The sequence below is a fragment of the Crinia signifera genome, chromosome 3 (genome assembly GCF_055691185.1).
Source record: "Crinia signifera chromosome 3, ASM5569118v1, whole genome shotgun sequence".
NCBI lineage: Eukaryota > Metazoa > Chordata > Amphibia > Anura > Myobatrachidae > Crinia > Crinia signifera.
Window position 1 is genome coordinate 14,578,066 of NC_139219.1, and position 13,683 is coordinate 14,591,748.

General features: G+C 47.1%; 1 protein-coding gene across 2 annotated transcripts in view; it reads right to left on the bottom strand.

Moving 5' to 3' along the window:
* The window catches only part of LOC146063174 (phosphofurin acidic cluster sorting protein 2-like), a 130,229-nt gene that overhangs the window by 56,135 nt on the left and 60,411 nt on the right, over window positions 1-13,683 (bottom strand). For both annotated transcript variants that reach the window (XM_083175302.1, XM_083175301.1), the window contains exons 10-14: window positions 12,140-12,291; window positions 9,629-9,719; window positions 4,644-4,712; window positions 2,403-2,527; window positions 1,104-1,233 (exon numbers count right to left, since the gene is read on the bottom strand). In XM_083175302.1, coding sequence (XP_083031428.1) covers window positions 1,104-1,233; window positions 2,403-2,527; window positions 4,644-4,712; window positions 9,629-9,719; window positions 12,140-12,291 — 567 coding nt within the window. The remainder of the gene's footprint in view (window positions 1-1,103; window positions 1,234-2,402; window positions 2,528-4,643; window positions 4,713-9,628; window positions 9,720-12,139; window positions 12,292-13,683) is intronic.

Consider the following 13,683-nt stretch of genomic DNA (forward strand, 5'->3'; position numbering starts at 1 on the left):
AGCACTAAAAAATCGGGTGCGATGGTCGCGACGCGATGCCCGCGATTTCCCCATAGGGAACAATGTTAAATGCCTCAATTTAGCCGCGATGCCCCCGATTTCCCATAGGAAACAATGTTAAATGGGTCAATTTACCCAAATCATCATAGGGAACAATGTTAAATGGGCCATAAACCCCCCAAAACACCCCTGAACAGTGAAATGTCCCCCCAAAAGTATTTTACGCCACCCCACGATCAACGCAAACCCGAAGCGTGGCGAGCCCGCGAGGGGCGGCGGTACGCGTCCTCCGACCTTTTCATACCCCCACTATCCACGTCGGCGTGGAGTTGAGAATAGAATAGTGTGGCGAGCGCAGCGAGCCACCGAGCCCGAAGCGTGGCGAGCGCAGCGAGCCCCGCGAGGGGACGCGGATACCTGTGAAGCCTGCGAAGGGACGCGTTTACCTGTGAAGGTATCCGCGTCCGCTCACCACGCTTCGGGCTCGGTGGCTCGCTACGCTCGCCACACTATTCTATTCTCAACTCCACGCCGACGTGGATAGTGGGGGTATGAAAAGGTCGGAGGACGTGTACCGCCGCCCCTCGCGGGCTCGCTGCGCTCGCCACGCTTCGGGTTCGCGTTGATCGTGGGGTGGTGTAAAGTACTTTTGGGGGGACATTTCACTGTTCTGGGGTGTTTTTGGGGCTTTCTGGCCCATTTACCATTGTTCCCTATGATGATTTGGTGAAATTGAGGTATTTAACATTGTTCCCTATGAGAAATCGGGGGCATCGCGGGTACATTGAGCAATTTAACATTGTTTCCTATGGGGAAATCGTGGGCATCGCGTCTGGACCATTTAAGGCTTTTTTAGCCGCATACGACGCGACCGACGCGATTTTGACTATTTTCAATGCATTTCAATGGGAAAATCGGGGGCATCGCGTCGGTCGCGTCGTATACCACTAAAAATGACACACGATGCCCGCGATTGTGGCCGTGCTAGGAAACAAGTACCAAATTACCATTGGGGTCACATGACTAGTAGCAGTGCTGGTGGTGGGAAGGGGTCATATGTAATAGCAGAGAAGAGATCTGGAAGGATCAGGAATAGAACGGACCTGACTGCAGAACCTCGAGTCCGGGGAGAATTCGCCTTCCAGGCTGATTCCTCGGTCACTTGGCAATCGGGAAGTCTGTCGATCTCTCATGGAGACGCTGCGAGGACCACGAGTCAGCCTGTTATCCTGCCTTATAGTAACATAGAAGAGAAAGGGTATATTATTAGCCTCTGTATCAATCTATGGTGTAAAGCAAACCCTATCAGTACTGGATCCAGGGCCATCAAGAAAGGGGGGGGGGGGTAGATTTCTGCCCGGGTGTGCTGGAGTGGCCCAGGGCCCGCTCCCCCTTTGCAGGGAGCCGGGCAGTGGGAAGCAGAGAGGTCAGGTTGCCACCGCAGCCAGCCTCTCTCCCCGGCTCAGGACATTCTGCTCAGTGCCGTGTGCTGAGCTGGGGAGAGAGGCAGCTGCAGCAGCGGCTGTCATCTCTCTCCTTCCTGTTTAATTTTTTCATGGGGACGTGGCCACGTCCCCCACCCAGTAACCACGTGCCCTTTTGTGGCCATGCCCCCATCGGGTAGCCACGCCCCCTCATTAATTTAATAGGGCTTGGCCTAGCTGTTGATGCCCCTGACTGTATCTGACAAGCCTGTAACACTGATAGTTCCAATAATGTCCTACTGCCCCATTATTACTGTTCCCACTACCCTATAATACTATCCCTACCCACTGTATACTGTGTCGGAGAATCATATAACATTGGCACTGCCAATAATACAGACATTACTAATACCATACCCAACTAAGTGGTATATTTACTAAACTGTGGCTTTTCCTCAGTGGAGATGCATACCCTCGAACATGGCCCATTCCATTAGGTACAAAATGCTCTGTTCCTGGACTTTCCTGGAGTTACAGAGGTTGGACTCCAGCACAGTCCAAAATTCAAAGAGGGGGGGGGGGGGGGGGTGTTACATCAACTGCCAGTGAGTCCAGGACAGTGATGTTTGGGGTGGCAGTGGGTGTGGCTCCCCTTTTTGAATTTTGGACTGTGCTGCAGGATCACATCTGTAACTGCCACTAGCAGGGAAGTCCAGAAACAGAGCATGTTGTACCTAATGGAATGGGTCATGTTGGAGGGGGTATTGAAACCTTAAGAGCAGTAGAACATGTATAGAAGAGAAGCAGATACAATCACGTCCTCCCTTCTCATATCACACAGCTTCCCTCTTCCTCAGCTAGTTACTTGTGTATATACAGTAAGTACCATATATGAAACCCACTGTACATGTAATATATCCCTACACTGCTTCCATAATACCCAGTCCTTCCGTCTAGTAACCCCTTACAGAACAATACCTGGGAGACATGATGATTTGCGACTCTGCTCTGGCGATCATGCCCAGGCGTGGTACTCGCTCTATGGCTTCCCAAGAACCAAGATCTGTAGCCACGGCGACCACAGGCGGAGGGTCACTGCTCTCCTGAAATAGATGTACAATCATTGGATACAACAGGTGATATAAACGTTTCAGCCCCCAACCCCTCACACACACAAGTAGTCCGGAGTACAGATTCATCAAATCTTCTAAAGAGGACAAGTGCTGACATTGCCCATAGCAACCAATCAGATGATCACTTTCATTTATCTAGTCCATTGTATAAAATGATAGCTGGAACCTGCTTGATTTTTATGGGGCAACTACTTCACTGATGAGATCTGAGATTACAGTATAGTATTACAGTATAGAACAGGACTAGTCAACCTGTGGCTCTCCAGCTGTTGTGAGACTACACATCCCAGCATGCACTGCCATAGTTTTGCTATTATAGAATGCTGGAACTGTGGAAAAGCATGCTGGGATGTGTAGTTTCACAACATCTGCAGAGACACGGGTTGGCCAGGCCTTGTATAGAAGAACTTTGGATGCTTTGCTCAGCAAGTTGGTCAGTGGAAGCGGTTCCCAGTAGCAAACGTGGATGGCCAGAACCAGCCTCTCTCCCCAGATCAGCACATGCTGCTCAGGGCCGTGTGCTGAGCTGGGGAGAGAGCTGCAGCAGCAACTTGTCCTCTTTCTCCCTCTGTGTGTGACTGTGATGATGATCCCGCCTATCAAACCCGCACCGCACAAAATGTTTTTTTTTTTCCTGGGCCGGTGGCCACGCCCCTTCCATTTACCAAGGCCCGACCGACCTGTTAGCGCTCCTGGCCAGAACAAGTCACTAGCGTCCGTCTGCTTAACCAACTTTACCACGGTTCATACCATAATTACCCTTCATTGTATGGGGATTTTGTTCAAAGACAGAGAGGAAGTTCTTATCCCTATATTATAGCCTAGACCTGTGGTTCGCAACCCCGGTCCTAATGTAACCCTTATTAACAGTTCAGGTTTTCCTAGTCACCCAGCCGAAGCACTGTATCACCAACTGTCACATATTAAAAAATTTACAGGTGACCTGAAAAACATGAACTGTTGGGGGTTCTTTAGGACCAGGGTTGGGAACAACTGACCTAGAGATATATACAGCGCTGCGTACAACTGCGTACCACTTGTGGCGCCTTATAAATAAAAATATAATAATAAAAATAATAATAATAATAATAATAGACATAAGCACGTCACAGATCACTCACCAAGAGCTCCGATGTGACGCACAATGCTGTATAATATATCACAGCCACACACAGCCAGATTCCGCTATGGTTGGTGTTACACAGCCATAAGGAACCGGCTGTGCAATAATGTACCACAAATGCTGTAATGCAGCAGGAGGCGTCTGTAGAAGATAGACGCCTCCTGCCAGCATCTGCGATATGAGAAGACACAGCATCCGATCACCGTAACAACCACCGCGACCCCGCTGGTGGGCCCAGAAAGTCTGGATCTGACGGCGCGGACCGTGGGCTTTAACGATCTCCAAAATCTTGCTCTCTTTTTGTAGAACGGTCCCGGTCACCGCCTCCCAAACCCTGAGCCTGTCAGTCACGCTGCGGCTAGGGGAGGACCGCCAGCAATCATACATGACCCGTACTGCACGAGGGGATCCGCTCCCTGGGTCGCCATTGTTTAGGTCGACAGTCACTAGGTCAACAGTGACACCTATGGTCTACATATTCTAGGTCGACATTGACAGAAGCAAGGAAAAGGGTGACACAAGTTTTTCATGACTTTGTTTAGACTGGCTTAGGGGCCGATTCAGACACGTTCGCAAGGGTCCGAATTTGGCCCCTTGACCGATGGGCAGGGGGCGGCAGCAGTAGAACGCACAGCATTTAATGGGCATCCTCATTAAAAGATGGACGCTCCCCTGCGGACGAAGATGCGGCGATGCCAGCTTGGGGCGTGCGGTTTGATGTCACATAGTGACTGTGGACCTAGACATTGTAGGCCCACGTCACCATAACCCAGCAAAAGCCCTATTCCCCAAACATCAGATTTGTACATAAACCACATTAATCCATAATCGGGAAACTGCAGCGAGGAAATAACTTACATCAGCGAGGAAATAACTTACATCAGCGAGGAAATAACTTACATCAGCGAGGAAATAACTTACATCAGCGAGGAAATAACTTACATCAGCGAGGAAATAACTTACATCAGCGAGGCGGTTGTCATTATCCTCAGCCCGAGCACCATGGACAAGTTTCTGGTCATCTTTGCCCGGCTAGAACAAATAAAATATCTTGTTATAGCAAACGGCTCAGGTATCGCTTCACGTCAGGTGGTTTGATGCCTTTTAAGATCTTAGGGCCTTATTCTAATGGGATCGCTCACCCAATGTTTTGCTAAATGCGCATGTGCTGGGTGCAAACGGGGCGGCAAACTGTTAGTTCACCATCCCGTTCACACCTACCATTGTGGGCAGGGGCGGTGGCGGGGGGACACGCCCTCGGGAACGCCCAGCGTTCTCGTGGAAATTAGGCAGTGACCCGGCTGCTGGAGGCAGGCAGCTAACATAACCGGATGTTAGCTGCCCGCCCTGTTTCCGGCATAAGGGACCACACAAAGCGAGGGCACCTGAGAGTGGGATAAGTAAGCTTCTGCATTCATCTTACAGATTTGCATGGAGTGCATGTCTGGGGACAGCTATGTACGCGCATCTTGTGTGCACGTTGGCAGAGTACAGCGACCAATCTGATTCCCGTCAGATCCCCTAGCAAAACTGTATTGGTCTCAATGACTGCAAATCAGGACTTTGTCCAGATCCCCATTCTACCTTGATCAGATGATGCTGTCACACGGGGTAAGGGGGTAATGACATTGTTACAAGAACTCTTCATGACAGTACCATCAGCGGTAATCATCCTATATATTATTTCTAAAGGGTGATTTTTTTGTGACGCTCCCTTTTTCTCCCTTCATCCTTAACCAAAATCTATAAATGAGGTACGTTCTCACCTTCTGACGAATTGATCATTTACAATTGTGCATTGTATTGTTTATTTACAAATCAAAGTTAAAGAAATTTACAACATCCCGTTTACACGCTCAACTTTTCCGCTGCATTGTATCTGATCAGTGTATGAAAATCATGGGGGATTCCACACGCTAAGACTAGCATCACTGTTACATTACAGCAAGCTGCTACCAGACCGCTGTGCAGTCTCTGCGCCCCCCCCCCCCCACACACACACCTTTACTTCTCCCTTTATACTTAACCAAAATTAATAAATGAGGTACCATTTGAAAGATGTATTACCACCGCAAAAACGGAGGTGGACTTGGGCGCTAATATCCCTTAAAAATGAATGGACACTTGTAAGGAAAAAGGTTTTTCTATGAAAAAATGAGCAGCAATCTTCAAAAATTGCACTAGTGTCAGTGCAAAATATGTATCAAGTCTATGGCCTAGACCACAAACTTGTACAGCAAAATGTATATTCAAGAGGAAAAAATGGGAAGATTGCGCTAATATATATATATATATATATATATATATATATATATATACAATAAATTCCAATGCACCATGGAGGGGATCACATTTATAGCAAAAGACTGGAGACTGCTTCAAACTATTGTATAAAAAAAAAATTTAATGAACATATAAAGTATATGTATAGCTATTTAGGGAGGCCACCTAAAAAATTAAACATGTATATTAGCATATGCTATAATAACAATGTGCACATAAAAACAAGCTAAATATTTAGCTCTGGATAAAAAAGGGGGTGATGATAATAATATTCACTCTGAATTTACATAAAAACTAGCAATCTTGCATATGTTGACACTGTGTCGACTGGGTTTAGTGTCAGACCATACTGGGGATGTTTTAGTAGAATGCTGGTAGTAACAATGTCCTTTTCAGGAGCAATGGATTATAGCACAGTGAGCGCACACATCACCTGTGCTGCCGGAAGGTAAAAAGTCCGGTACTTGTGAGTTATCCGGGCTACCGATTTTTTGATTGTATGCCTTAAGTTAAGGCATACAATCAGATGCGATGCGATGCGATGCGATATCGCATCGCATCGCATGCGACCATCGGATGCGATGACCCGATTTTTCCATAGGAATCAATGTTAAAATTGACTGAGTCCATTTTAACATGGAATTCAATGGGAAAAAGGGGTCCTTTTCATACCCCTACTATCCAAGTGGGCATGGAGTTGGATATAAACCTGTGGCGAGCGTAGCGAGCCACCGAGCCCGAAGCGTGGCGAGCGAAGCGAGCCCCGCGAGGGGACGGTATTCTGTGTCCCCTCGCGGGGCTCGCTTCGCTCGCCACGCTTCGGGCTCGGTGGCTCGCTACGCTCGCCACAGGTTTATATCCAACTCCATGCCCACTTGGATAGTAGGGGTATGAAAAGGACCCCTTTTTCCCATTGAATTCCATGTTAAAATGGACTCAGTCCATTTTAACATTGATTCCTATGGAAAAATCGGGTCATCGCATCGCATCCGATGGTGGCATGCGATGCGATGTGCCCGATCCGACCCGATTTAGAAATCGGCAGCCCGGATAACTCACAAGTACCAAAAGTCCTGTGCGGTGTTTGTTTGGTGGAGTGTCCTACCTGAGGAGAATGACAGTGCGGACCTGGATGTAATGGCCGGTACGCGTGTCTCTCACCCACGCTGCCGGAGATGTTAGGGTCCTGCAGTGCACCACCGTGACTTTCACTCACGGGTGCTTGTGTCGGTTCCTGCTTAAGCCCTGCTTAAGGGCGAAACATGTATAAAGCCAGCCATCCAGCTTACTAGCCAACTTCTTGCTTGCCAGCAGAATACTGGGCGATTACCATCTGATATATCACTCCATCCTTATCGCCGTGCGTGGAACGGTACATCCGCCAGCCCCTGTCCATTGTGCAGAGTGGAGAACGCCAGCAGGAACCGACACAAGCACCCGTCATGTGGAAGTCACGGTGGTGCACTGCAGGACCCTAACATCTCCGGCAGCGTGGGTGAGAGACACGCGTACCGGCCATTACATCCAGCTCCGCACTGTCATTCTCCTCAGGTGGGACACTCCACCAAACAAACACCGCACAGGACTTTTTACCTTCCGGCAGCACAGGTGATGTGTGCGCTCACTGTGCTATGATCCATTGCTCCTGAAAAGGACATTGTTACTGCCAGCATTCTACTAAAACATCCCCAGTATGATCTGACACTAAACCCAGTCGACACAGTGTCAACATATGCAAGATTGCTAGTTTTTATGTAAATTCAGAGTGAATATTATTATCATCACCCCCTTTTTTATCCAGAGCTAAATATTTAGCTTGTTTTTCTGTGCACATTGTTATTATAGCATATGCTAATATACATGTTTAATTTTTTAGGTGGCCACCCTAAATAGCTATACAAATGTATACTTTATATGTTCATTAAATTGTTTTTTGATACAATAGTTTGAAGCAGTCTCCAGTCTTTTGCTATAAATGTGATCCCCTCCATGGTGCGTTGGAATTTATTGTATATATATTAGCGCAATCTTCCCATTTTTTCCTCTTGAATATACCATTTGAAAGATGCTAAATTTTCGCAAGGGCCACATGGTTTTATAATCTTACAACATTATATTACATACATGCAAAATAGCACATATAAATATTTTGAATGGAAAAATGGGTAAAATTAGCCCCTTAATGTATGGTGAAATGCGTTAGCCCATAAACTAATAAGCTATGACAACAGCTGAGTAAACTGATGTAACTCTACCAGATGTCACATAATAACAGAAAGAAGACCAGGAAACCGAATATTGGACGGAAGAGAAGAGGGGCGGAATCACGTTACTAAGTTGGCTCATGGTACAGTGTAGCTACAGTGTGATTTTCATAGAACAGTCTAAACTTTGTACAAACTAATAACATGTTCCACTTCACAAGTCACCAATGGCATTTAAATAGGTAAAGCTGCATCTGCACTATGCGATAAAGGCAGACAACGATAACAGTAACGGTTTCCCTGGAAGCTACAGAATGAACGATATAGCGCATACACAACGATCGATTTTAATATTGTTTGCGTTACCAATGCCCATCTTGTTTTATGAAAGATTTAACTTTCGTACACACTGACCGATATGAACCTAGGGGATTGTTTAGATCTGATCGCAGCAGGGCTGTTGTCCTATCAGATTAAAAAAGCTGCACAAGGCTGCGAATCAGCATTTAGCAACTCACTCACCATCAAATGGTCTGTGCCTAACCCAGAACCTACTCAGCCTGTGCAATAGAAACAGCTTGATCGAGGCCGGAGCTGACGCCACACACCCTGCCTGAAAACACCCGGGCACGCCTGCGTTTTTTCCTGACACTCCAAAAAATGGCCAGATACCACCCCCAAATGCCAGCTTCCTGTCAATCCACTTGCGATCAGAAAAGACGCTGGATTTTTTCGCTGTTTGGCAGAGCGTATGCACGATACAAACCATACGCAAGCACAGCCAATCGATAAACGTCCGCCATGGGAAATCGCAGGGCTCCGATCAGGTCTGAATAACATAGGTGACTGCATGTACACAACTGGAACGGGGGTCGATGACAAACCTCGGGAGGGCAGATTGTTATCTTTCGTACACACCTAACGACGCGCACGATAATATCATTAACAATATCCCACATACTGTATCGGACTTCTTTAACACAGTGGCTACGGGACTTTAGAATGATCGGATTTACATGTATCCGGTGTATTCATTGTAGCTGACACTGACGTACGCCTCCGCGCCGATTATAAACTATTTGCTTAAACGCTGTGCCGTATTAATTACTTTTTGTGTTTTTTTTTTTTTTTATAGTTGCAATAATAAAACCCAATTCATGTCAGCCCATGCAGCTGGGATGGAGGCGGAGGCTTAAGTTACCCTGGGAGATTCCAGCCCCGGCTGGTAACAACATATGGGCATAACTGTACATTCGCCTGGGGAACCCTGCACCTTTACTCAGGGGTGTCTACATGCAAATAGCAGGAAGCATAAAGGATAAATACCTGCCAGGCAAGTTCTGTAGTCAGAATTCACTGAACAAATCATCATTTTAATTAGTAAAACAATTTAAAACTGTGTACTGTCCGCCATTAACCATAATTAGTCAACAGCCGTTGCAAGATTTTGTCAACACTTACGGTGAGAGCGTTTTTCTCTGTTCCCTTCTGGCTGTTGATGCTGCCGATCTCGGTCTGAGACCCGGAATTGGAAACACCCTCAAAGTATCTCCTACGTGAAAGGACAAATATTAAACTGCGCAGTGCGACCAAACATCACATGATCCTTATTACAAGCTCATTGCGGACGTCTTACAAAATAAGTGGAAAGAAAAATGTACACAAGTCACTGGCACAATACTTCTGGAAACACTGACATTAAATGAAATGTTATGTTTAGATTTTGAACACTTTCAGTCCTATTAGAGGAGAACCCATAATCTGTAGGGCACCATCCATAGTATCAGTTTTATGGATGGACTATTTTTTACGAAGGTTGGGTTTGTTTTGCTGACATTAATCATGTTGCAATTCATCATGATGAAATATCGTCATGATTAGAATGTCGACAAAACAGACAAAGTTGGGCAGCGTTTTCACCGACCTACAACGGTGGCTCCTGCATTGTCTTGTGGTCCGGTGGTCAGCTGATGCGGAGTTCCAGTGGTATGCCACCACTATCCCTACCCTCGCAGACTAACCTTAACAATCTAGCTTGTAGCCTAAGCCTAATGTTGGTAATGTACAGAAACGACATTTCACATTTTGACATTTCAAATGTCAACATTGTAAACATGTCAACATATCGACATGATGACCGCATCCATTTTATGAAACATCACAATGATCGACCTTCCTGCACTCAATTAGGGAAATTTACTAAAATCTAATAGGTACAAATGCACCCATTCCTACCCATTCAATCCCATTTCACGGCCGGGACACACACATTGGCACACCTAATTGACCTTGTGGTTAGACCACACACTTAACCCTTTATAATAACCCTTTGTGGTTTAGCTAAAGGGCAAAATCCCCCCCCCCCTCCTTAGCATAACCAGCACAGTTCTGATTCCATACAGTAAATACGGGGAAAATTTTTCATAGGTATTTCACGTATTTAAAAAAAACCAGCACCGGGCTCCTGGACCGGTCCTGGTTCCAAAGATATGGGGGACACAAGAAGTAGGAGTCCCCTTTATTTTTGCAACCAGCACCGGGCTCTAACAGTCAGTATGGTAATGCCACAGCAACACTTTTATATAGGTCCTACGACCATGGACCATGGACCCTAACTGGTCAGCCCTGGTCAGGGTCCTTAGGGGATTGGGGACCAGGCCTGACAACAGGGACAATCCCTGGGACCCCGGTGGGTGCCGGGTGGATAGCCATTAAAGTATTAAACAAACAGAATTTACAGAACAGAATAACCACAAGTACCAGCATGCGGTGCATTAAATGGCCAGCTGGGATTTGCAGTTCTATGGCTAAACCAATACTACAATAAATAGTGAACACACTGTTGATAGTAAAATGTTATTTACATACATGCACTCATACATACATGCATACCTAACTATGTTGCCATGTAATATCGGTAGAGTAGTAATTCTTTTGGGTTACCAGTTAAAAATAAAAATACTCACCCGCAATCCAATGTAGATTGGTTCTCTTCTGTCCATGTAGACATCCACAGGGTAAAAAAAAAAAATTTCCCCATAGTAAAGTATCTGTCATTAGGTCCAGTGTGTGGTCTAACCTCAAAGTCAGTTACGTCAGATCACAAACATTTTCTCCAGATTTTTGGAACCAGGACCAGCTCTGAGAGTCTAGGGTTGATTATGCTCGGGATGGGGGGCCCCAGACCATTTAAAAAGAAAAACATTTTTTAGCACTATCTTTCACTTTTACACATAGAAGCATCGCATGGATTTGAGTGATCGAAATGATGCTTCAGAATCGCATGGATCTGACTGATCGTATGACGCTTCAGAGTCGGCCTTGTTTGGCTGTCATCTCTATGTGTTATTTTTGGTAAGAGAGCAGCGAGAATGGAGGTAGCTGCTCACAATTGGGGTACTCCGATTAATAGTTATAGTGTCAGAGGAAACTCATAGGGGCAGGGCCGGCGCCATCACTAGGCAGCTTTAGGCATTTGCCAAGGGCGCCGGACACTGGAGGGTGGAAGGTGGAGCAGGCGTCCCCCACTGGATGGTATGGCCACCTCCGCATAGCCCATCCTCCCCCCCGCGGAGTGACAGGCTTGGGTGACACCCGCACATCACACACTGCATGCCCTGTCCTTCTGCAGACAGTGCACGCACACATCCGGCACCCCCCGAGCCGCGCCGCAACACTCCCGGCATCCACAAACACACACACCCCCCGCGCAGCATCACTCCCGGCACCCCACCCCCTGAGCCGCGACACTCACGGCACGCACGCACACACAAACACACCCGCGCCGCAACTCTCCCGCAAACACACACACCCCCCGCCTGGGGCGCTCCGGCGCCTTGCACCGGCCCTGCGTACTTACTTAGTAAAGCTTCTAAAAATTATAAAAGTGATGTTGTCATAGCAACCAATCAGATTTTATCTGTCATTTTTTAGGGTTAAGTTATTTAGGGGGGGATGGGTTTGCCTTCTCACCTCAGTGTGGGTTTTGGGGTGCTCACGACGCTGTCATCGTCCTCTATGTCAAATCCACTCTCACTGTTATTGAACTCATCCAGGCTATCATACAGGAGTCCCAGTTCTTCATCTTCCTCCTGTTCCCGACATGTGCGCTCTGCATCTAGCGGCTGTGAGACAAGAGAAGAGAATGAGTCCCACACTGATGTACAGCGTGCGGATGGGAGACAAGAGAAGAGAATGAGTCCCACACTGATGTACAGGGTGCGGATGTGAGACAAGAGAGGAGAATGAGTCCCACACTGATGTACAGAGTGCGGATGGGAGACAAGAGAGGAGAATGAGTCCCACACTGATGTACCTTTACAGGGTGCGGATGTGAGACAAGAGAGGAGAATGAGTCCCACACTGATGTACAGAGTGCGGATGGGAGACAAGAGAGGAGAATGAGTCCCACACTGATGTACAGGGTGCAGATGGGAGACAAGAGAGGAGAATGAGTCCCACACTGATGTACAGGGTGCGGATGGGAGACAAGAGAGGAGAATGAGTCCCACACTGATGTACAGAGTGCGGATGGGAGACAAGAGAGGAGAATGAGTCTCACACTGATGTACAGGGTGCAGATGGGAGACAAGAGAGGAGAATGAGTCCCACACTGATGTACAGGGTGCGGATGGGAGACAAGAGAGGAGAATGAGTCCCACACTGATGTACAGGGTGCGGATGGGAGACAAGAGAGGAGAATGAGTCCCACACTGATGTACAGGGTGCGGATGTGAGACAAGAGAGGAGAATGAGTCCCACACTGATGTACAGGGTGCGGATGTGAGACAAGAGAGGAGAATGAGTCCAACACTGATGTACAGGGTGCGGATGTGAGACAAGAGAGGAGAATGAGTCCCACACTGATGTACAGGGTGCGGATGTGAGACAAGAGAGGAGAATGAGTCCCACACTGATGTACAGAGTGCGGATGGGAGACAAGAGAGGAGAATGAGTCCCACACTGATGTACAGGGTGCGGATGGGAGACAAGAGAGAAGAATGAGTCCCACACTGATGTACAGGGTGCGGATGGGAGACAATGTACACCGTGATGCAGACCACCAACTGTCATGATGGTGAAACAATGGTACCAGATGTACTAAGCTTGAAAAGTGATAAAATGGAGTGTGATAAACCAGCAACCAATCAGATCCTAACTGTCATGATACAGGCTGCATTTGAAAAATGACAATTAGGGGCTGATTGGTTGGTGATTTATTACTCTACATTTTATCACTTTCCAAGGCTTAGAACATCTCACCCTGGGAATGATACAAGGTTAAGCACTTCATCGGTCGGCGAGGGTAAAATAGCTCTTCACGTCCCCAGAATACGCAGATTTCTGTCATTTTCTCCTGTCTCCAAGCAGGACAGGGTGGGAACAATCTAACAGTGACCAAGTGCCGAAGTGCATGGACCAGTGACCTGGTTAGGGGAAAGGGTATATCCCAGATGATAGAGGCAGAGGCTGGTTGTAACAGTCTGCTCGTGATTGGCTGTTTGAAAATGTTCCGC